The sequence below is a fragment of the Myxocyprinus asiaticus genome, chromosome 49, assembly GCF_019703515.2.
Source record: "Myxocyprinus asiaticus isolate MX2 ecotype Aquarium Trade chromosome 49, UBuf_Myxa_2, whole genome shotgun sequence".
Classification (NCBI taxonomy): domain Eukaryota; kingdom Metazoa; phylum Chordata; class Actinopteri; order Cypriniformes; family Catostomidae; genus Myxocyprinus; species Myxocyprinus asiaticus.
In genome coordinates this window covers 255,001-277,157 of record NC_059392.1, presented here as the reverse complement: position 1 = coordinate 277,157, position 22,157 = coordinate 255,001, and the positions used below count along the sequence as shown (strand labels likewise).

The 22,157-nt window shown below is 43.6% G+C and overlaps 1 protein-coding gene across 4 annotated transcripts in view; it reads right to left on the bottom strand.

Moving 5' to 3' along the window:
• Nucleotides 1-47: 47 nt before the first annotated feature.
• The window catches only part of LOC127438124 (rootletin-like), a 29,631-nt gene continuing 7,521 nt past the window's right edge, over nucleotides 48-22,157 (bottom strand). For all 4 annotated transcript variants that reach the window (XM_051693418.1, XM_051693419.1, XM_051693415.1 and 1 more), the window contains exons 4-35: nucleotides 21,485-21,676; nucleotides 21,269-21,352; nucleotides 21,083-21,183; nucleotides 20,834-20,999; nucleotides 17,315-17,421; nucleotides 16,694-16,909; nucleotides 16,520-16,610; nucleotides 16,206-16,448; nucleotides 15,021-15,220; nucleotides 14,726-14,908; nucleotides 14,508-14,652; nucleotides 14,258-14,404; nucleotides 13,794-14,024; nucleotides 13,521-13,714; nucleotides 13,255-13,382; nucleotides 12,947-13,116; nucleotides 12,234-12,413; nucleotides 11,371-11,505; nucleotides 10,997-11,140; nucleotides 10,593-10,831; nucleotides 10,256-10,415; nucleotides 10,000-10,167; nucleotides 9,480-9,915; nucleotides 9,015-9,181; nucleotides 8,811-8,931; nucleotides 7,858-8,021; nucleotides 7,567-7,782; nucleotides 7,254-7,478; nucleotides 7,024-7,173; nucleotides 6,737-6,937; nucleotides 6,517-6,648; nucleotides 48-1,468 (exon numbers count right to left, since the gene is read on the bottom strand). In XM_051693418.1, the coding sequence (XP_051549378.1) occupies nucleotides 1,214-1,468; nucleotides 6,517-6,648; nucleotides 6,737-6,937; nucleotides 7,024-7,173; nucleotides 7,254-7,478; nucleotides 7,567-7,782; nucleotides 7,858-8,021; nucleotides 8,811-8,931; nucleotides 9,015-9,181; nucleotides 9,480-9,915; nucleotides 10,000-10,167; nucleotides 10,256-10,415; nucleotides 10,593-10,831; nucleotides 10,997-11,140; nucleotides 11,371-11,505; nucleotides 12,234-12,413; nucleotides 12,947-13,116; nucleotides 13,255-13,382; nucleotides 13,521-13,714; nucleotides 13,794-14,024; nucleotides 14,258-14,404; nucleotides 14,508-14,652; nucleotides 14,726-14,908; nucleotides 15,021-15,220; nucleotides 16,206-16,448; nucleotides 16,520-16,610; nucleotides 16,694-16,909; nucleotides 17,315-17,421; nucleotides 20,834-20,999; nucleotides 21,083-21,183; nucleotides 21,269-21,352; nucleotides 21,485-21,676 (5,691 nt within the window). In that variant the 3' untranslated portion in view covers nucleotides 48-1,213. The remainder of the gene's footprint in view (nucleotides 1,469-6,516; nucleotides 6,649-6,736; nucleotides 6,938-7,023; nucleotides 7,174-7,253; nucleotides 7,479-7,566; nucleotides 7,783-7,857; nucleotides 8,022-8,810; nucleotides 8,932-9,014; nucleotides 9,182-9,479; nucleotides 9,916-9,999; nucleotides 10,168-10,255; nucleotides 10,416-10,592; nucleotides 10,832-10,996; nucleotides 11,141-11,370; nucleotides 11,506-12,233; nucleotides 12,414-12,946; nucleotides 13,117-13,254; nucleotides 13,383-13,520; nucleotides 13,715-13,793; nucleotides 14,025-14,257; nucleotides 14,405-14,507; nucleotides 14,653-14,725; nucleotides 14,909-15,020; nucleotides 15,221-16,205; nucleotides 16,449-16,519; nucleotides 16,611-16,693; nucleotides 16,910-17,314; nucleotides 17,422-20,833; nucleotides 21,000-21,082; nucleotides 21,184-21,268; nucleotides 21,353-21,484; nucleotides 21,677-22,157) is intronic.

The window sequence follows — 22,157 nt, the reverse complement described above, 5'->3', positions numbered from 1 at the left end:
GTGATCTGGAGAAAAAACAAAGAATAAGAAAAATAAGGATAAATGTGTCTATTTCAAGTATTTTAATGATTACAATGAAAAAAAAAACATCATAATGACATTTTGACACATTAGCCAAAAAATAGGGCTGACAAGCACCTAGCTCATTTTCAAACAAGAAAACGAAAAACTGAACAAAGATAGAAACATTTGATCACTTAAAACTGAATAAGTAATGTGGGTCTTTATATCAAAATCACAAACATTTTTAAAAGTAATTTGTCGTTAAGTATCTTAAAAGTCACCACAGAAATTCGCGCCAATCCTGTCGGTTTTCGCGCGCGATATTTCTGAGCACGTGATGCTGCTGCTGGAGTGAAACGCGCGAACAACCAACAAACATCAAGAAATCTGACAGACTTTTGACAAGATTGATATTTATACAGAGTTAACTTAAGTATCTCATTAAGTGAGACTCTTCAAAGATCATGTGTTGTCGGATTAATATTGAAATTAATCGTAAATTAATCTCTTAATCGTCAAATCCCCCAAAGAAAAGAAAAAACTCATTAAGTTACATTTTAGTTTCTGACCGGCATATTTCGTCGAAAGGTGAGTAGTTTACATCACTGTTCAATAAAACTGTTTATAACATTTAATGACCTCGCAATAACTTGAGGTATAAATATTATAACAATCTAAGAATTATGAAATACAATGATAACATGTTCTCAATTGTTCTTCAAAAACACATTTTCTCACAGATTTGCTTTCAGTCTGTTCAGTCTCACTGAAATAAACTAACATTATAGTAAACAAAACATATTCAAGTATTCATGTTCAGTATGTATCTCAGGGAATGTGAGCACTGCATTCATTCATTATTACACAGTTATTATATTATATTGTTCATGTAAAAAAACATTGACCCAACTGGACCTGAGTCTTTTTTCAGTATTCTATAAAGAAACTCCCTTCAACAACCACAAACCCAGTAAATTACCAGTAAAGTTAGGACACATAAGCTCATTCCTGATCATTCCTATTTTCCACATGATACTCAACAGAACTATATAATTACACAAATTATAGTATGGCAGTTTATGTTGTGACCAATAACATAAAAACATGAATTCAGTCAAGTGTGGTAGTTTATAACCCCAAACACAAATGTTCTTCTGTGTGTCTGATGTACATGAAGTGATTGTTTCTCATGATCGTGGCAGTTCTCAGATCAGTTTACAGGAGATGCAGACGTCATTATCGGCGTTCTGCGTCGAATCTCCTGCTGTAGCTGCTCCTTCAGAGTGGACAACTGTTCCTCCAGACCCTTGACGCGCTGACGGTGGGCTCTCTCACGGGCCGCGAGCGTTCGTTCAACTTCTCTCTGACTGAGGCGCAGTCTCTCGGCCTCACGTTGAGCGTCCTCACACAGACGGGCCGACTGCTCGCTCATACTGTGATTCTGCTCCAGTTCTGCCAGCTGAGTCTGAAATAAACATTTGAAACACAACATTGAAACAAGCCTCTTCCAGCTCTCTCAGTTCGATTTTTGAGTACTCCTTCGAGAACCATCCATGATCCGCATATCTGACTTGGCACAGGTTTTATACCGGATTCCCTTCCCTTTTTTTTATTTTATTTCTCCCTTTTTCTCCCCAATTTGGAATGCCCAATTCCCAATGCCCTCTAAGTCCTCGTGGTGGCGTAGTGACTCGCCTCAATCCGGGTGGCGGAGGATGAATCTCAGTTGCCTCCACATCTGAGACTGTCAATCCTATCCTATCACATGGTTTGTTGAGCGCGTTACCGCGGAGACCTAGCGCATGTGGAGGCTTCACACTATTCTCTGCGGCATCAACGTACAACTTACCACACGCTCCACTGAAAGTGAGAACCAGATTATAGCAACCAAAAGGAGGTTACTCCATGTGACTCTTTGGTTGCTTAGGAGACCTGGCTGGAGTCACTCAGCACACCCTGTATTTGAACTCACAACACCAGGGGTGATAGTCAGTGTCAATACTTGCTGAGCAACCCAGCCCCCTCGGATGCCCTTCCTGATGCAACATGGGGGCTGGGGCAATTTTAGAGTCTCCATGCGAGTCACTTACCTGCATGTTTTTGGACTTGTGGGGTTAGGGTTACACGGGGGAGAACATGCATACTCCACACAGAAAGGCCAGTTGATCCGGGACTCGAACCCAGGACCTTCTTGCTGCGAGGCAGCAGTGCTAACCACCGTGCCACCCATTTTTTCTCATTTTGAGTACTCCGGTTCATACAAATAAGGCTGGATACAGAAATGTTTTGTAAGTTCGGTTCTCTGGTTGTTGTGTGCAGCTGTATTGTGTTCTGTTGTTGATATCTCTGTAATGGCACTTTTCAGATTTTGGTTTGTTTTTCACCAAATCTTATCGTATGCTTTCATAACAATCATGAGTCTCATGGAATAATTTATTAGACTTCTGAATTATATTTTGTGTTCTTTTGAAGCTTGAAGAAGTGGTCACCATAAACTGACATTGTATGACATCACTTAGCACAGCATTTTTTCAAAATGTCTCCTTTTGTGTACCAAAAAAGAAAGTGTCATACTGGTTTAAAACAACACAAGGGTGAGTAAATAATTAATTCATTTTAATTTTTGGTTGAACTATCCGAAATCACTAAACTAAGACCAAAATTTCTAACTGTAAATCCTCCGAAAGCTTTCAAGCTACATCCACTAAATTTGGCACAGACCTTCAGGCTGTTCTGACTTGGGTTGCTGTGACTTTTCTAACTGATCCGACTTACAATTTTCCCATAACAGAATACCAAATATCTAAAAAAATCAAATAGACTTACATTGATGGAATGTACAAACAGCCCAAAGAATGTTTGTGATTTCAAACTCCAACTGTGAAACCGTTGAAATGTAAACAAGACATTTAAGCGTCTATCTATCTATCTATCTGTCTGTCAGCCTGTTTATCTACCTATCTGTCTGTCTGTCTACCTGTCTGTTTATCTACCTATCTGTCTGTCAGCCTGTTTATCTACCTATCTGTCTGTCAGCCTGTTTATCTACCTATCTGTCTGTCTGTCTGTTTATCTACTTATCTGTCTGTCTATCTATCTATCTATTGGTCTGTCTGTCTATCTACCTGTCTGTCTATCTGTCTATCTATCTACCTGTCTGTCTGTCTATCTATCATCTATCTATCTATCTGTCTGTCAGCCTGTTTATCTACCTATCTGTCTGTCTATCTACCTGTCTGTCTATCTATAGCTGTCTGTCTGTCTATCTATCTACCTGTCTGTATGTCTATCTGTCTATCTATCATCTATCTATCAAACTGTCTGTCTGTCTATCTATTATCTATCTATCTGGAGCTGTCTGTCTGTCTATCTGTCATCTATGTTTCTATCTGTCTGTCTCTCTATCTGTCTCTATCCATCTGTTTCTATCTGTCTGTCCCTCTATCGATCTAGCTCTCTGTCTATCTATCTATCTATCCATCATCTGTTTCTATCTATCTATCATCCATCCGTCATCTATCTATATATCTATCTCTGTCTATCTATCTGTCGAACTGTCTGTCTGTCTATCTACCTGTCTGTATGTCTATCTATCTATCTATCTGTCTGTCAGCCTGTCTATCTACCTATCTGTCTGTCTGTCTGTCTGTCTATCTATCTATCGGTCTGTCTGTCTATCTACCTGTCTGTCTGTCTGTCTGTCTATCATCCATCTGTGTTTCTATCCATCTATCATATATCTATCTATCTATCCATTTATCCATCTATCAATCTATGTTTCTATCTATCTCTGTCTATCCATCTATCCATCATATATTTATCTATCCATTTATCCATCTTTCTATCCATCCATCTGTTTATATCTATCTATCATCCCTTCATCTATCTATCTGTCTATCTATATATCTGTCTGTCTCTCTATCTATCTAGCTATCTATTTATCTATCCATTTATCCATCTATCCATCCATCCATCCATCTATTTATCCATCTATCTATCTGTTTTTATCTATTCATCCATTTATCTATCTAGCTATCTATCCATCCGTTCCTATCTATCTATCTATCTATCATCCATCCATCCATTGAATCATCCATCCATCTATCTATCATCCATCCATCATCTATCTATCATCCATCATCCATCCATCTATCATCTATTTATCTATCTATCTGTCTATCCATCCATCCATCCATCGAATCACCTATCAGTCCTTCCATCCATCATCGAATCATCCATCCATCTATCTATCTATCTATCATCCATCCGTCATCTATCTATCATCCATCGAATCATCCATCCATCTATCTATCATCCATCCATCCATCTATCATCTATTATCTATCTATCTGTCTGTTTATCCATCCATCCATCCATCATCCATCCATCGAATCATCTATCTATCCATCCATCCATCATCCATGTATCTATCATCCATCCATCATCTATCTATCATCCATCCATCCATCCATCCATCTATCATCTATCTATCTGTCTGTTTATCCATCCATTCATCCATCCATCCATCTATTATCTATCTATCTGTCTATCCATCCATTCATCCATCCATCCATCTATCTATCTATCATCCATCCATTCATCTATTATCTATCTATCTGTCTGTTTATCCATCCATTCATCCATCCATCTATCATCCATCCATCGAATCATCTATCCATCCATCCATCGAATCATCCATCCATCTATCTATCTATCTATCATCCATCCGTCATCTATCTATCATCCATCCATCAAATCATCCATCCATCTATCTATCATCTATTTATCTATCTGTCTGTTTATCCATCCATTCATCCATCCATCCATCTATCATCCATCCATTCATCTATTATCTATCTATCTGTCTGTTTATCCATCCATTCATCCATCCATCCATCCATCCATCATCCATCGAATCATCTATCCATCCATCCATCCATCAAATCATCCATCCATCTATCTATCATCTATTTATCTATCTATCTGTCTATCCATCCATTCATCCATCCATCCATCATCTATCTATCCATCTATCATCCATCCATCTATCCATCTATCATCCATCTATTTATCATCTATCTATCTGTTTCTATCTATCCATCTGTTTCTATCCCTTTCTATCTATCATCCATCCATCCATCCATCATCCATCCATCCATCGAATCACCTATCCTTCCATTCATTGAATCATCCATCCATCTATCATTCATCCATCCATCCATCATCTATCTATCATCCATCCATCCATCATCTATCTATCATCCATCCATCCATCGAATCACCCATCTATCCATCCATCTATCATCTATTTATCTGTTTATCCATCCATTCATCCATCCATCTATCTATCTATCCATCTATCATCCATCCATCCATCCATCATATCATCTATCTATCTATCCATCCATCCATCCATCATATCATCTATTTATCCATCTATCATCCATCCATCATCCATCGAATCACCTATCCATCCATCCATCCATCCATCCATCCATCTATCATCCATCCATCATATCATCTATCCATCCATCCATCCATCTATCATCCATCCATCGAATCACCTATCCATCCATCCATCTATCTGTTTCTATCTATCTATCCATCCGTTTCTATCTATCCGGTTTATCTATCTATCTAACATCCATCTATCTATCCATCTATCATCCATCCATCGAATCACCTATCCATCCATCCATCCATCTATCTATCTGTTTCTATCTATCCATCCGTTTCTATCTATCTGGTTCTATCTATCTATCTATCATCCATCCATCGATCATCTATCTATCTATCATCCATCCATCTCTCTCTATCCATCCATCCATCTGTCTATCCATCCATCCATCTGTCTGTCGAACTGTTAGGCTTGTAAAACCTTCAAACATCACGCTTTTGAAACTATTTTAAACTTGACCTAACCAGTTTGTGCCATAATGTAAAAAAACTAAATAAATAAAACAAACTAATGAACCTCCAAACATTCATCTAAAGTTTTGAGTTCTGCCACCAACCATAAACATGTGGGGGAAAAAAACCTTTTATAATAAACATTTTCAAAACCATAAACTAATGCTGCATTTACGTCATGTCGCAATTAATGTAATTACAAGATGACAACTTGTTTTGGTCCTTTTTACATGACATCATGATAATCAAGTTGGAGCTTTTAAAGAATTCCAAGTTATTAAGAGTTATTATGGTCTTTGTAAGCCGTAATCTTGTAATTACGGTAATTCCGATTTAACATGAACGCACCATAACACGGAAACAACAGGGAAGGAGGTACCCACTGTAACCATAGCAACAGCAGAAACCATAGCAACCCCCTACAAGACTACCAAACACACGAGACACAAACTGAAGCTGTTGTTACTCACCAGACACGACGCTATCTTCTGTTTCACGCCGCACAACTCTTCCTTACACACGCAATGATAAACACATCACACACTTGACAGTATTAATCCAACTCATGAACACATCAGTACTGTTGTTATGTGACACGAGTACCTGCAGCAGCACGATCTGTCTCTGCGCGTCCTGCAGCTCTTGTTCTGTGCTGTTCAGCGAGCGGTCCAGTCGCCCTTTCTCTGCACACAGACGCATGCTGCTCTCCTCTGTCTTCAGTTTCTGTCGCTCCACCTGAAGACAAACAAATAGATTCAAAGTCACACTGCAGCTAGTGACAACCACACTGTGAACGTTGTGTTCAGACTGACAGCTGTCCCACCTTATCCAGTGTGTTTCTCAGTGCAGTTTTGTCTTTCTCCAGGCGGACGGCCTGTCTCTCTGCATCTCTCTTCTCGGTCTCCAGTAACGCCACGGCTCTCTGCAGGCTGCGCAGGCGCTCCTCTGCAGACACTTTGTCTGTCTGTGCAGACTGTAGACTGCGCTGCACCTCGGCCAGACTGTCGGATCTCTGCCGCAGAGCCTGAACGAGACCAGAGAAAGAGTGTTTTGGTTCACGTCAGGGTCTCTTAAATGTAAGCACCCTGAGACACACTAAAACACACTGACCTCCTGCATGTTGTGCATCTCTGTCTCTAGTTCAGATCTGCGCAGCTGACTCTGGGTCAGTTCTGACTGCAATGTCTGCACACGCTCAGTGAGAGTGGCCACATTACGCTTCCCATCAGAGACGGACGCTCGCAGTCCATCCACACGCTCCTGAATCAAACAACACAACGAAACATCAGTCTGTCTGCTGTACTCTCTCTCTCTCTGCCGGTCTGTCTCTCTCCTCTCACCTGCATCTGTCTGCGTTCATTCTCGGCCTGTCCCAGTGTTTTCTGCAGTGCAGCGAGTCGCCCCTGGGTGGCGCTGTGAGCCGCAGTGGTTTCCTGCAGACTCTGTGAGAGTGCGAGCGCTCGTTCTCTCTGAACACTCTCTCCGTCCTGAGCTTTAGACAGCAACACTGTCAGTCTGTCCACCTCCCTCTGAAGAGATGAGACGCGAGACTCGCACTCCGCAACCTGAAAAATACGTATATATGATGAGCTGTTGTGGGCAAGATGTATAATTAACGAGGTGTTATGCGAGAAATAAGTTTGTCGTTAGCACCTGTTTAATAGCGCTGTCGTGTCTTTCGTGCGCAGTCTGTTTCTCCGTCTCTCTCTCCTTCAGACTCAGTCTCAGTCTCTGTAGCTCGCCCTCTAGACTCCGCCTCCCCAGCTCCACCCGTGTGCCACGCCCTTCAGCTGCCTCCAGAGCCTCACGCAGCCGCCGGCGCTCCGCCTCTAACCGCACCTCTCCGGCGCGCAGCTTACTGCACTGCTCCTGCAGGGGGCGACAGCGAGTTAGTGTCTTATTGTCCGTGTAAAGACAACAGATGTATGTTGTGGTTTATCAGACCTCGACATGCTTGCGTTCAGTGTCAGTGTTGAGTAGCGTTCTCTCCAGCTCTTTGATTCTGTCGTTTAATGCTCGTCTGTCTCTCTCTCCTTTCCGCAGTGAGTCTTCCTGCTGCTGCAGCAACGCTTGAGCGGACGACAGTTTCACATCCACAGTACGCTTATCTAAACACACACACACATTTGGGGACATAGTCAACTGGAAAAAAATAATAATAATAATATATTGTAAAAATGCTAAATCTATGCATAAATAAAAAAATGCAAATAAAGTTTTTCAATTCTAAAAATGCAAAATCAATGCATAAATTAATGTAAATAAATTTTTTCAACTATAAAAATGCAAAAACGATGCAATATTGTATTCTAAAAACTTAAAATAAATACATAAAATGTCATTAAAGTTCTTAAGTTATAAAAAAGCATAAATGGTGCATAAAATAATGAAGTATTGTAAAAATGTGAAATCAGTGCATAAATTAAATAATTTAAAGTTTTTTCAATTATAAAAATTCAAAAACAAAGCATAAAGTAAAAATAATGTATTCTAAAAATTCAAAATTCAATGCATAAATTAATGTAAATTAAGTTTAATTATAAAAATTCAAAGATGATGCATAAAAATATAATAATGTATTGTAAAATGCAAAATCAATAATAAAGTTTTTCAATTATAAAAATGCAAAAACAATGCAAAAAGTACACATTTATTTAATAATAAATTCAATAATGTATTATAAAAATGCTATATCAATGCATAAAGTTTTTCAAATATACAAATGCAAAAATGATGCATAGTATATTTTTTATTCTAAAAATGTAAATAGGTTATTTTATGGTTAGTCTGTAGTCATAATTTGTTTTATATAAAAACAATAGACAACTATGATATACTGTATGTATTTGTGTTTGTGTGTGTGTTTGTTTGTGTGTGTGTGTGTGTGTTTGTTTTACCCTCTTGGCACTCTTGTAGTGTGTTGTGTAGTTGGATGAGTCGCTGATGGGTGGAGTCTCTCTCTCCCGTCACTTCCTGTAACTCCCTCTGCAGTGACCCCAGCTGACCCCGTGCCTCGTCCTAACACATATTTGCACACATGATCACTGTATGATAAGTGTGAACAGTATGAGCGCATGTGCTGTGAATATAAGCGTGTTTACCCGCTCTCTCTGCGCCTCTCGCAGCTCCTGCAGGAAATCTCTCAGGCTGCTGCGCAGTGATTCAGGGTCGAGCTCCGGCAGGGCGACGGGCAGCGGGGCGTCTGTCTTCTCTGGAGATAATGGCCGCAACACCACAGTGTTATCAGGAGAGACATCACCAGCCACATCTGACAAAAAGAGCAAATACAAGAGACGCTGAAATAATCGCACGAAACGAGACTCTTTACATCTGTTAAACTATCCATTTTCTTTATTCAAAATATAATTTCTTTTTTATCCTTTTGATTTTGGGGCAAACTATTATTTATTAGGGTTACTTATTTTTTTAAGTAAGGAAAGCATTATTAATTTAGCAACTTTTAAAACAGTGTTTCCAACGCTCTTTACAGAAAACAAATAAATAAAATAAAAGAGGGGTTTTAGATATTTGTGAGATTCACCCTCTTTAAACCGTTTTCTCCTGACCTTTGGGTGGCGACAGCGAGCACTGTAGTGGAGACACACTCCTGTGGCGTGACATCATCCCAGAGGTCACAGATGAAGGGGAGGAGCCTGCCGGACTCCGCCCCCTACTGCTGCTCCGCCCCCCGCTGCTGATGCCCAGCGTACGCGTGAGTGCCGACTGCAGGCTGCACAATCTGAACTCCAGATCCCTGCGGCCCGCCTCTGCACGTGATAACTCTGCCTCCGTTGCAGCCAGACGTCCCTGCGCCTCACTGAGCTGCAGCTGCATCTGCGCAGATGCATCAGTGGCAGTTTGAGCGCGCACATAGAGGTTACGCGCCTCGTCCTGTAGCTTCTTCTCACAGCCGCGAGCTTCTTGTAGCTGTGACGTCAACTCTCGCTCGCGACTGCGCCAACACAACTCGCTCTCACTGAGACGCCGCTGCAGAGAACACAGCTAGAGAGAAAGAGACAGAGCGTTTACAGTTTTCAGTCGTTTTGCTAACGTCCGCGGGTCACGTGAATGTGAAGCAGGTCTCACCTCTTTGTGAAGAGAGTTTCTGTTAGTTTCAGTGTCAGTGAGTCTCTGTTTGAGCGAGATCAGTTCTCGTGATCTCTCTTCATCTCTCTGCTCTTCTGTAGACAGACGCATCTGCAGTTCAGCCACCTGCTTTCCCTTCTGCTCACGATCTGAGTCCAGTACTTTTACCTGACGGCAGAGTTCACATCCACATTAGACTCCAAACCGTTTCGTCTATATTCAACATTCATCATTATTTACAGCATGTCTGTCTGACCTGTCTGCGCAGCTCCTGCAGCTCTCTGCGCGCTTCTAGTCTGGATCTCTCCACCTCACGTAGACAGCTGCGCAGATCTGACACCTCCTTCTGCGCAGACGCCAGATTCTCTTCCAGCAGCGTCAGCTTCTGCTCTCTCTCCTCACACACACGCTTCACACTGAACACAGATTGCATTAGCCAATCAAAACACAGAAAAATCCATCCAATCTATTAAACTATGGCTGCAACCAAATTCACATACTTTCCATCCTCATTAGTATGCAAGATTAGAATTACAGTCCCCATCACCAACCACATATATAGCGTGCAGAACAGGTAGGTGTTCGTCTGTCACCTGATTCTCTCGCTCTCTGCCGCTCTCAGCGCTTCCCTCAGCTGCCCATTTGATTGGCTGAGAGCGTCCCTCTCTTTAGCGATATCACTAAGGGAGCGCCGTAGCTCCACCCCATCTCGTCTATGCCCCTCCCCCGCATCCCTTATTTGGCACAAATGTTTGTCCATTTCCAAAAGATCCCGCCTCGCAGTGTTGCTGCTCTCCTCACTGGCCAAGAGTAGCGACCGACATTCTTCCAACTAAAAGAGAAAAGATCGCAAAAATCTACTTTGTATTTCTAATGTGTATCTTGTATATTACATACATGTAATATGTATTTTACTGTTTGTATCACATAAACTGTCTTCTAATGTTTTTTGATGACAAAACTGGCTAATTTGTCTTCTACACATTCAAATACAAACCTCTTGGAGTGCTGTATCTGCTCGTGTCTGCTGGTCTGCGCAGTTCTCCTGCAGTTTGCGCAGCTCACGGCTGTGTGAAGTGACTGTGTCCTGCAGCTGACTGCGCAGTTCCTGTAGCTCTGCATTTAGAGCTGCGACTGCAGCCTGGAAAGAAAACAGAACCTCAGATTATGACATACACGCTCATGATTTCTGCATAAATAAAACTGAATTTTAAAACTTTGGGTGAAACGTCTAATATAAAATGAAAAGTCATACCAAGAATTTCACTACATGTCGTGCTGTGTATGGTTATGTATGTGACCAATAAATCTTGAAACTTGAACTATCCCTATAACACCACTCAGGGTCATAGGTTTTTTAACAGTTCTCACCCGCTCCTGGTCTTTGAGAATCACCGTCTCTCGGTTCAGTCTCTCAAGCTCCAGTGTTGCAGTACTCAGCTCTGCCTGTAGAGAGCACACTTTCTCAGACAGAACCGCCTTCTCCGCCTCCTTCATAGACAGCGCCTGCACAAGCAATCAGACAGGTTAACAAAAAATAATGTCAGTGCTTAAGCAGCACATGCACTTCCTGTCCAGATCTCACTTGCACTTCCTTCCAACATCTCACATGTGCTTCCTGTGTCACTCATGCACTTCCTGTCTTGGTCTCGAATGTGCTTCCTGTCTGTGTCTTGAATGTACTTACTGACTGTGTCTCACATGCGCTTCCTGTCCGTATCTCTCATGCGCTTCCTGTCCGTATCTCTCATGCACTTCCTGTCCGTATCTCTCATGCACTTCCTGTCTCCATCTTGCATGTGCTTCCTGTCTGTGTCTCGAATGTACTTACTGTCTGTGTCTCGCATGCGCTTCCTGTCTGTGTCTCTCATGCGCTTCCTGTCTGTGTCTCGCATGCGCTTCCTGTCTCTGTCTCGCATGTGCTTCCTGTCTGCGTCTCGCATGCGCTTCCTGTCTGCGTCTTGGAAGTGTTTCCTGTCTGGGACCTGCGCTTCCTATCTGGGTTTCACCTGCACTTCCTGTTTGGGTCTCACCTGCACTCCCTGTCTGGGTCTCGCATGCGCTTCCAGCCTGCATCTTACCTCAGCATGCAATATGGGTCTCACCTGCGCTTCCTGTCTGCGTTTTACATGCGCTTCCTGTCTGGGTCTCACCTGTGCTTCCTGTCTGGGTCTCACCTGCGCTTCCTGTCTGGGTCTGACCTGCACTTCCTGTGTCTCACGTGCTTCTCTTACCTGCTGTTTGTCGGTCTCTGCCTGTAGCAGTCTCTGGTCCCTGTCGCGCTGCTGAGAACAAAGTGCTTCCTGAAATTCATCTCGCTCTCTCTCCAGCTTGTTCATCTGCTCCTCCAGTTGTTCTCGGACCCGTCGCAGCGCCCTCTCCTGTTCAGCCTCCAGACTGCGCCTCAGCATCTCCTACACCATTCAAAGGTAAACAACAAAGTTAAATGATGTTTTAACAACAATATGTATTATATGGATAGAAGTATATATACATATACAGTTTGAAACCCTTCTGTAGAAATCAGACACAGACAGATTTACTTATACACTGTATTGACAAAAGTATGTGGATGCCAGAACATCACATCTGCATGTGCTTGTTGAACATCTAATTTCAACGCTGTTGGCATAACTGTAGAGTAGCTCCTGTCTTTGCTGATATTACAGCTTTTTACTCTAGTGGTTGAGCTTTCCACTAGATGTTGAACATGTCTTTGGTGATTTGCTCTCATTCAAACACAAAAGTATCAATGAGGGTTAGACACTGATGTTGGAGTTTTGATGAATCTCAAATGTGTTTTCGGATCTGGACTTGGAGCAGGTAAAGTTGGAAGCACAGAATTCCCTAGAATGTCATACAGATTTGTCCTCAAAAATTACAGGCATAGCAATCCTGTTAATCAGGAGCGAGTGTGCAAGTAGTGTCTTGAATTCACAGTTCAGACCTTCTCATTGATCAGTCTCTCCAGCTCCTCCTGGTGGTCAGAGAGAGCAGTGCGCAGAGATCGCTGCGCTTCCTGTTGCGCTGCCGTTAGCGCATCTCTCAATGCGTCTCTCTCTCTTTCACTCTGAGACTGAACTGTCTCTCTGTCTGCACGCAAGCGCTTCAGTTCCACTAAACACACACAACAGACAAAATAAACAAGAATTATGAAGAATATCTATGTGCAATTACATTTTAACACAGCTAGGCTAATTAAAATGCCTCCTCATTGAATTTTACAATAAGTCTGAATTCAGTCCTCTCATGTACCTGTCATGTTGTCATTGCGCAGTCGCAGGTTCTGGTTTTCAGACTCGAGTTGTTCACGGCGAGATTCAGTCTGATTCATCTGCTGTTGCACCTCGAATAGACTCGATTCTAAAGCCTCTCTCTCTGACCTACACAAACACACATGTACACAGTTACACATCTATACACATTACACCATATACACACAAACACACTTTCAAGCAAGAGTTTTTCAAATGAGGAATACATCAATAACATTACACAAATATTCAGATAAATGGTCTCGCCTGAAAGCCGCGAGCTCTTCTGTCAGTGTGGCGTTTTCTCTCTCTGATGCCGTAAGCTGAACCAGAAGCCCCGCCCTCTCCCGTGCTAGCTCCGCCCGGCCACGCCCAGCTTCCTCAAGAGCAGCACTCTGCCGATCTCCTTCACCACGCACAGAGCCAAGCTCCGCCTCCAAAACATTCACTTCGCCGATCAACTGTGATTGACAGTGGTGCATCAGACATTTTTTTGCATGGAATTGAGAAAGAGACAGACAGACAGAGAGACAGAATCACCTGTGTCAGTTTGTCTTGTAGTTTAGCTCTGTCTGCCCGCAGTGTCTGAAGCTCCGCCTCCAGCCCCACTCTCAGCAGCTCAGACTCCTGCAGTGATTGGTGGAGAGACAGACGGGCAGAATCCAGCTCCAGTCTGTCCTGCTCGGAGCGCACAAGCTCGTCTCTAATGGTCAGTTTCTCTTGTTCTGCTTCTCTGCGCTGAGACAACAACACACTCCTCTCCTCCTCCAGCTGTCAATCATACATAAAGTGACATTTAAATACACATCATACATCATCTTTAAAGTCAACATGAGATCAACACTGACCCTGTTTACTTTCTAGTCTTATTGTGCATGATCACTAGAAAAAACACGTTTGTTTTCTTTCATCAAAACAACTTTTCTTTTCTGATGACATCACCAAGGCCGTGTGGGCAGGGTTAAATAATATGAACCAACGTTTAGACAGACAGACAGAATTACCTGTATAATGAGGCTGTTGAGTTCCGATTTGTCCTGTGCGAGACTTTCGTTCATGCTGCTCATTTTAGCGAGTGAATCTCTGAGAGTCGATTCTTCAGAATGGAGCTTACTGACCAACAGAGAGAGATCTGCCTGACTGCACTCACACTGCAACAAACACACTACATATGAAGTACTTATACTATAGAAGGACATGCAGAAAGCGAAGTCTAGCGATCTGTTTTGCTGTCTAGATGTGTGTGTGTCTGACCCTGTTCAGTGCGTCGGTCAGTTGTTTATTCTCCGTCTCCATCAGTTGTCTCTCTATCGCCGCCTGCTGGAGAGACTCTTTCACTGCAGCCAGTTCAGAACGCAGAGCCGAGGCGCGAGACTCACACTCCTCCCTCAACTGATCACTGACACACAACACAAAACCACATCAATAACACATCTGATCTTCCCAACACACACACACACACACACACTCACATTCTGTCTGTCTGCGCTCTGGCTCTGTCTCTCTCCAGTGTGGCGGCATCTCTCTCTTCTCTCTCGTGGTCTCTCTCTCTCTGCGCAGATGTCACGGCCAGCTGCAGCCTCTCACACTCCAATTGCAGCAGCTGCACCTGCGTCTGTGCCGCCTGCGCTGCTTTATCCACACCATCTTTCTTACTGACAGGTTCAGAAATTAATCACGTTTATAATTGTTTTCATGCAGAAATCTTGATTCTGGTGGCCTTTGAAATATACATTGTGTTATTAAATTGTTATGAGTGAATGAGACCTGCTCAGCTTGTCTCTCTCCTGTCTCAGCCTGTCTCTCTCTCTCTCTGCTGTCTCTCTCTCTCTCCGACACTCGTCTCTCTCTCCCTGCAACGTCTGCACACGGAGCTCCGCCTCCCGTCTGCATGACTCCACCTCTCCCAGCTGCTTGCGCAACTGCTGCACTGATGACTGCGCCGACTGCAGACGCTCTCGCAGCTCCTACAGAGAGATTATTCAGTGTTCTAGAAATGGTTTCAAAAGCGTTCCAGAACCTGTGTGTATTTAACTGTGTGCGTGTGTGTATTTAATTGTGTTTTTTTTTTTTTTCTTTTGTAGGCTTTTAATGACAGAGTTAGTGGAGAGGAGACAGGAAATAACAGGGGAGAAGAGTGGGAATGGAATCGGGAAAGGACCTCACAAGCTGGGATTCGAACTCGGGTCACCCACGATGCATCAGCACCACATGTCATGAGCGCAACTCGCTAGGCTACGGCTCTGACAACTGTGTCTGTGTGTGTGTGTGTGTGTGTGTGTGTGTGTGTGTGTGTGTGTGTGTGTATGTATGTATGTATGTATGTATATATATATATATATATATATATATATATATATATATATTTAACTGTGTGTGTGTGTTTAACTGTGTGTGTGTCTGTGTGTTTAACTGTGTTTGTTTAAGTGTATGTGTGTGTTTAACTGTGTGTGTGTTTAAATGTGTGTGTGTTTAAATGTGTGTGTGTGTGTGTGTGTGTGTTTAACTGTGTGTGTGTGTGTGTGTGTGTGTAAGTGTGTGTGTATTTAAGTGTGTTTGTGTTTAAATGAATGTGTGTTTAACTGTGTGTGTGTTTAACTGTGTGTGTTTTTAACTGTGTGTGTGTGTTTAACTGTGTGTGTGTGTTTAACTGTGTGTGTGTATGTGTGTAAGTGTGTGTGTGTTTAAGTGTGTTTGTGTTTAAATGAATGTGTGTTTAACTGTGTTTGTGTTTAACTGTGTGTGTGTGTTTAACTGTGTGTGTGTATGTGTGTAAGTGTGTTTGTGTTTAAATGAATGTGTGTTTAACTGTGTTTGTGTTTAAATGAATGTGTGTTTAACTGTGTGTGTTTAAACGTATGTGTTTGTTTAACTGTGTGTGTGTTTGTTTAACTGTGTGTGTGTTTGTTTAACTGTGTGTGTGTGTGTGTGTGTGTTTGAGTGTGTGTGTACCTGAAGCTGTAGTTGTCTGTTGGCGAGTGTGGAGTGCAGTGCAGACAGACAGGTGTCAGGTATGATGTGTGATGATGATGATGATGATGATGTCAGCAGAGGCATCAGAAACTCTTCAGTGTTTCCGTCCACACACTCAGTGTCAGTCAACAGCAGCTGTGCGATCTCTCTCAGTGTGTTGTGCAGTGCTGCAGTGTGTGTCCTAAGAGACTTCAGCTCACACTCCTCATGACTGCTCTCATCCTGATAACACACACACAGGTTAATATCAGTCCAGCAGGACTCACAGTGATCTGTGTAATCACACTTCATACCTGTAGTCTTTTGTTGAGTGTGTCGATCTCCTGCTCTTTGTCATCAACACGAGCTCTCAGACGCTCCGTCTCTCTCACCACCTCTGACAGCCTGAAGAACATTTCAACTCTTTATTTCACACCACCAATGAAACAAACACAGCGCAGGAATCAGATATAAGATGATTCACAGACCGTGAGTTGAGCTGGTCTCTGTTGCTCTGCAGTGTCATCATGTCAGTCACCGTCTCTCTCAGCTGTTGTTCCAGTTGCAGTCGTTGACTCGTCTCTCGCTCCAGAATCAGAGCCGATCCGTCCTCACGAGTCCTCAGTGTCGCACACACACTCACACACTGCAGCTGCACACTCTGAGCGCCACACACCAGCTCATTACGCATCTCTGACAGGTCTCTGATACAGAGAGAGAGTTTAAATTATGCAAAAAGTCATCAAATGTTATATGTAAAATTAGCTGAATGGCCATTTGATTTAAAAAAGGTTGAAAATGTCATTTCCATCAGCATCATTTCCAGCACAGAATTCTATTAAACACAATACAGAATTTGAGATGTGCTGGAAATTATACTGTGGTGGCAATTTTAAGTGTTTTAACAAGACTTTCTATTAGTCCACAGTGATAAAAGTGCCTGAAGTTGAAGAATCATCATATATTTTCTGAAAACAAGAGTTATTATCGCACACAATGTTGTTTCTCAAGTAAGTGTATCTTGATTTAATTATTTTTAGAGATTTTCACTGGAAAATACCAAGACAGACATTTTTTTTTTGCAGATTGTTGTAGTGTTGCAGTCTGACCTCTCAGTGGCGCTCTTGAGTTCACACACGTATCTGCGGAACGCGACCACCTGCCTCCACAACGCCAGCAGACGACTGTGTTCACTGCTGAAGTAACTGTGGAAAGACTAAAACACACAAACCATTAAACAACTGGATGTTTCCATGTAGGCATGACATGCCCACAGACCGCCCATATACACACTTACAGACTGCCCATAGACATGCCTACAGACTGCCCACATACCCATATACACACTTACAGACTGCCCACATGCCCATATACACACTTACAGACTGCCCACATGCCCATATACACACCAACAGACTGCCCACATGCCCATATACACACCAACAGACTGCCCATATACACACTTACAGACTGCTCACATGCCCATATACACACTTACAGACTGCCCACATGCCCATATACACACTTACAGACTGCCCACAGACATGCCTACAGACTGCCCACATGCCCATATACACACTTACAGACTGCCCACAGACATGCCTACAGACTGCCCACATGCCCATATACACACTTACAGACTGCCCATAGACATGCCTACAGACTGCCCACATGCCCATATACACACTTACAGACTGCCCACAGACATGCCTACAGACTGCCCACATGCCCATATACACACTTACAGACTGCCCACAGACATGCCTACAGACTGCCCACATGCCCATATACACACTTACAGACTGCCCATAGACATGCCTACAGACTGCCCACATGCCCATATACACACTTACAGACTGCCCACATGCCCATATACACACTTACAGACTGCCCACATGCCCATATACACACTTACAGACTGCCCATAGACATGCCTACAGACTGCCCACATGTCCATATACACACTTACAGACTGCCCACATGCCCATATACACACTTACAGACTGCCCATAGACATGCCCACAGACCGCCCATATACACACTTACAGACTGCCCATAGACATGCCCACAGACTGCCCACATGCCCATATACACACTTACAGACTGCCCATAGACATGCCCACAGACTGCCCACATGCCCATATACACACTTACAGACTGCCCATAGACATGCCCACAGACCGCCCATATACACACTTACAGACTGCCCATAGACATGCCCACAGACTGCCCACATGCCCATATACACACTTACAGACTGCCCATAGACATGCCCACAGACCGCCCATATACACACTTACAGACTGCCCATAGACATGCCTACAGACTGCCCACATGCCCATATACACACTTACAGACTGCCCACATGCCCATATACACACTTACAGACTGCCCATAGACATGCCTACAGACTGCCCACATGCCCATATACACACTTACAGACTGTCCATAGACACGCCTACAGACTGCCCACATGCCCATATACACACTTACAGACTGCCCACATGCCCATATACACACTTACAGACTGCCCACATGCCCATATACACACTTACAGACTGCCCACATGCCCATATACACACTTACAGACTGCCCATAGACATGCCTACAGACTGCCCACATGCCCATATACACACTTACAGACTGTCCATAGACACGCCTACAGACTGCCCACATGCCCATATACACACTTACAGACTGTCCATAGACACGCCTACAGACTGCCCACATGCCCATATACACACTTACAGACTGTCCATAGACACGCCTACAGACTGCCCACATGCCCATATACACACTTACAGACTGTCCATAGACACGCCTACAGACTGCCCACATGCCCATATTCACACTTACAGACTGTCCATAGACACGCCTACAGACTGCCCACATGCCCATATACACACTTACAGACTGTCCATAGACACGCCTACAGACTGCCCACATGCCCATATACACACTTACAGACTGTCCATAGACACGCCTACAGACTGCCCACATGCCCATATACACACTTACAGACTGTCCATAGACACGCCTACAGACTGCCCACATGCCCATATACACACTTACAGACTGTCCATAGACATGCCTACAGACTGCCCACATACACACTTACAGACTGCCCATAGACATGCCCATATACACACTTACAGACTGCCCATAGACACGGCTACAGACTGACCACATGCCCATATACACACTTACAGACTGTCCATAGACACGCCTACAGACTGCCCACATGCCCATATACACACTTACAGACTGTCCATAGACATGCCTACAGACTGCCCACATGCCCATATACACACTTACAGACTGTCCATAGACACGCCTACAGACTGCCCACATGCCCATATACACACTTACAGACTGTCCATAGACACGCCTACAGACTGCCCACATGCCCATATACACACTTACAGACTGTCCATAGACACGCCTAAAGACTGCCCACATGCCCATATACACACTTACAGACTGTCCATAGACATGCCTACAGACTGCCCACATACACACTTACAGACTGCCCATAGACATGCCCATATACACACTTACAGACTGCCCATAGACACGGCTACAGACTGCCCACATGCCCATATACACACTTACAGACTGTCCATAGACACGCCTACAGACTGCCCACATGCCCATATACACACTTACAGAATGTCCATTGACATGCCTACAGACTGCCCACATGCCCATATACACACTTACAGACTGTCCATAGACACGCCTACAGACTGCCCACATGCCCATATACACACTTACAGACTGTCCATAGACACGCCTACAGACTGCCCACATGCCCATATACACGCTTACAGACTGCCCATAGACACGGCTACAGACTGCCCACATGCCCATATACACACTTACAGACTGTCCATAGACACGGCTACAGACTGCCCACATGCCCATATACACACTTACAGACTGTCCATAGACACGGCTACAGACTGCCCACATGCCCATATACACACTTACAGACTGCCCATAGACACGGCTACAGACTGCCCACATGCCCATATACACACTTACAGACTGCCCATAGACACGGCTACAGACTGCCCACATGCCCATATACACACTTACAGACTGCCCATAGACACGCCTACAGACTGCCCACATGCCCATATACACACTTACAGACTGTCCATAGACACGCCTACAGACTGCCCACATGCCCATATACACACTTACAGACTGTCCATAGACACGCCTACAGACTGCCCACATGCCCATATACACACTTACAGACTGTCCATAGACACGCCTACAGACTGCCCACATGCCCATATACACACTTACAGACTGTCCATACACCCATTGACAGTCCTACAGATCGCCCACACACCCATATACACACCTACAGACTGCACACACGCCCATAGACAGGCCTATATACTGTCCATATACACGCTTTCAAACTGCCCAGACACACTGTCTGAAACTGCACACAAAACTGGAGATCCCAATTTCAGTTAAAAATGAAAACCTACAAACATACAAACACAATGAACTGTGATTGGCTGCTTCACATGTCAGTCAGACGTCACTTCCTGTTAAAGCAGGTGGTTTTTGGTCAGAGTAAAGTGTAATCATAAAAGCATGGCCACACCCACCTCCTCCTCTCTCCTCCAATCAGACTCCCTCTGCTCGAGCTCCTCCCTGGCTTTGGTCCAATCAGCGGTGAGTCTGCGGATGTCCTGACTGAGCGCCTCATTGGCCAGTCCGGCCTGTTCTAGCTGCTCTCGCAGCATTGCGTTCACTGCAGACAGACCGCTGCTCCTGCACATGCACAAACACACTTTATTACAGGTTTATTACAATCACAAACAGTGAGATGTCTTGAGTTCAGTGTGGTGTGAAACCTCTGCTGTTCCTCCTCCAGACGAATGAGGGCGCTCTCCAGATCACTGCTGCACTCTTCTTCATGTCTGCCATCACCATTACTGCTCACATCACACCGACCCTACACGTATACACAACAGTCAAACACACACTGTATTAACTATAGTGAGGTGTAATGTGTGTGTGTGTGTATCTCTGGCACTGACTGTGAGTTTGTGTTTCTCCAGTTCTGTTGATTTCTCCAGCAGCGTGTGTTCAAGATCTCCACACTTCTTCTTATACTGCAGAACCTGCACACGCATACACACATTTTTCTATAAAATTTTGTCTATAGGTTCAATAAACAGTTCCATAAAAAAATCTGATTATTTTGTCAAATAAACAAAACATCAGACTGCTGCAGGAGTGTGTGTGTGTTGTACCTTCGCCTGTAGTTTCTGTACAAGTTGCGCTTGTCTCTGTTGCCCCTCCTGATACGCCGTGAGTTTGCGTTTATACGCCGCCTGCTCTTCATCTAAACGTCTGCGCAGATCTACATTCTGCTGCGCAAGACTGCGAGACTCTGGTGAATCTCGACCCCCGTCACCCGTATCCAACCGCAGTGCCTGCTCCAACTGCACACATCAACAAAATAATAAATTTATCACAAACACAGGTAAGTCCGTCTATTACTAAAATCAATGGAGTCCAAACATGGGGAAACACTTCAGTGTTGGGGTTCCTATAAATCCAGAAGTATTAAAGATATCTTAATATACTTTTAGATTCTGCTTCAGATCAAACTTTCCTTTTTATGACCCTAAATATGAGATATGGGGCTCTCAATGTGGCATAATGTGTCAACTGTGAAATGTAACACATTTTTTATCTATATACAAAATCATTTAGAGATGGTCCCAACAAAACTATCAAAAGAACTTTGATTTAATCATTTATATGTATGCATGTATTACACAATGACTCCTGCTGTTTTAACTATTTACACCCGTTACGAGCCCCCCAATCACAGACCCTGTTTACAGTCACCATGGTAACACACCACTTCACTTCATTCCACCCCCCCGTTACCACGGAGACGGGTCAACCTCACTGTGA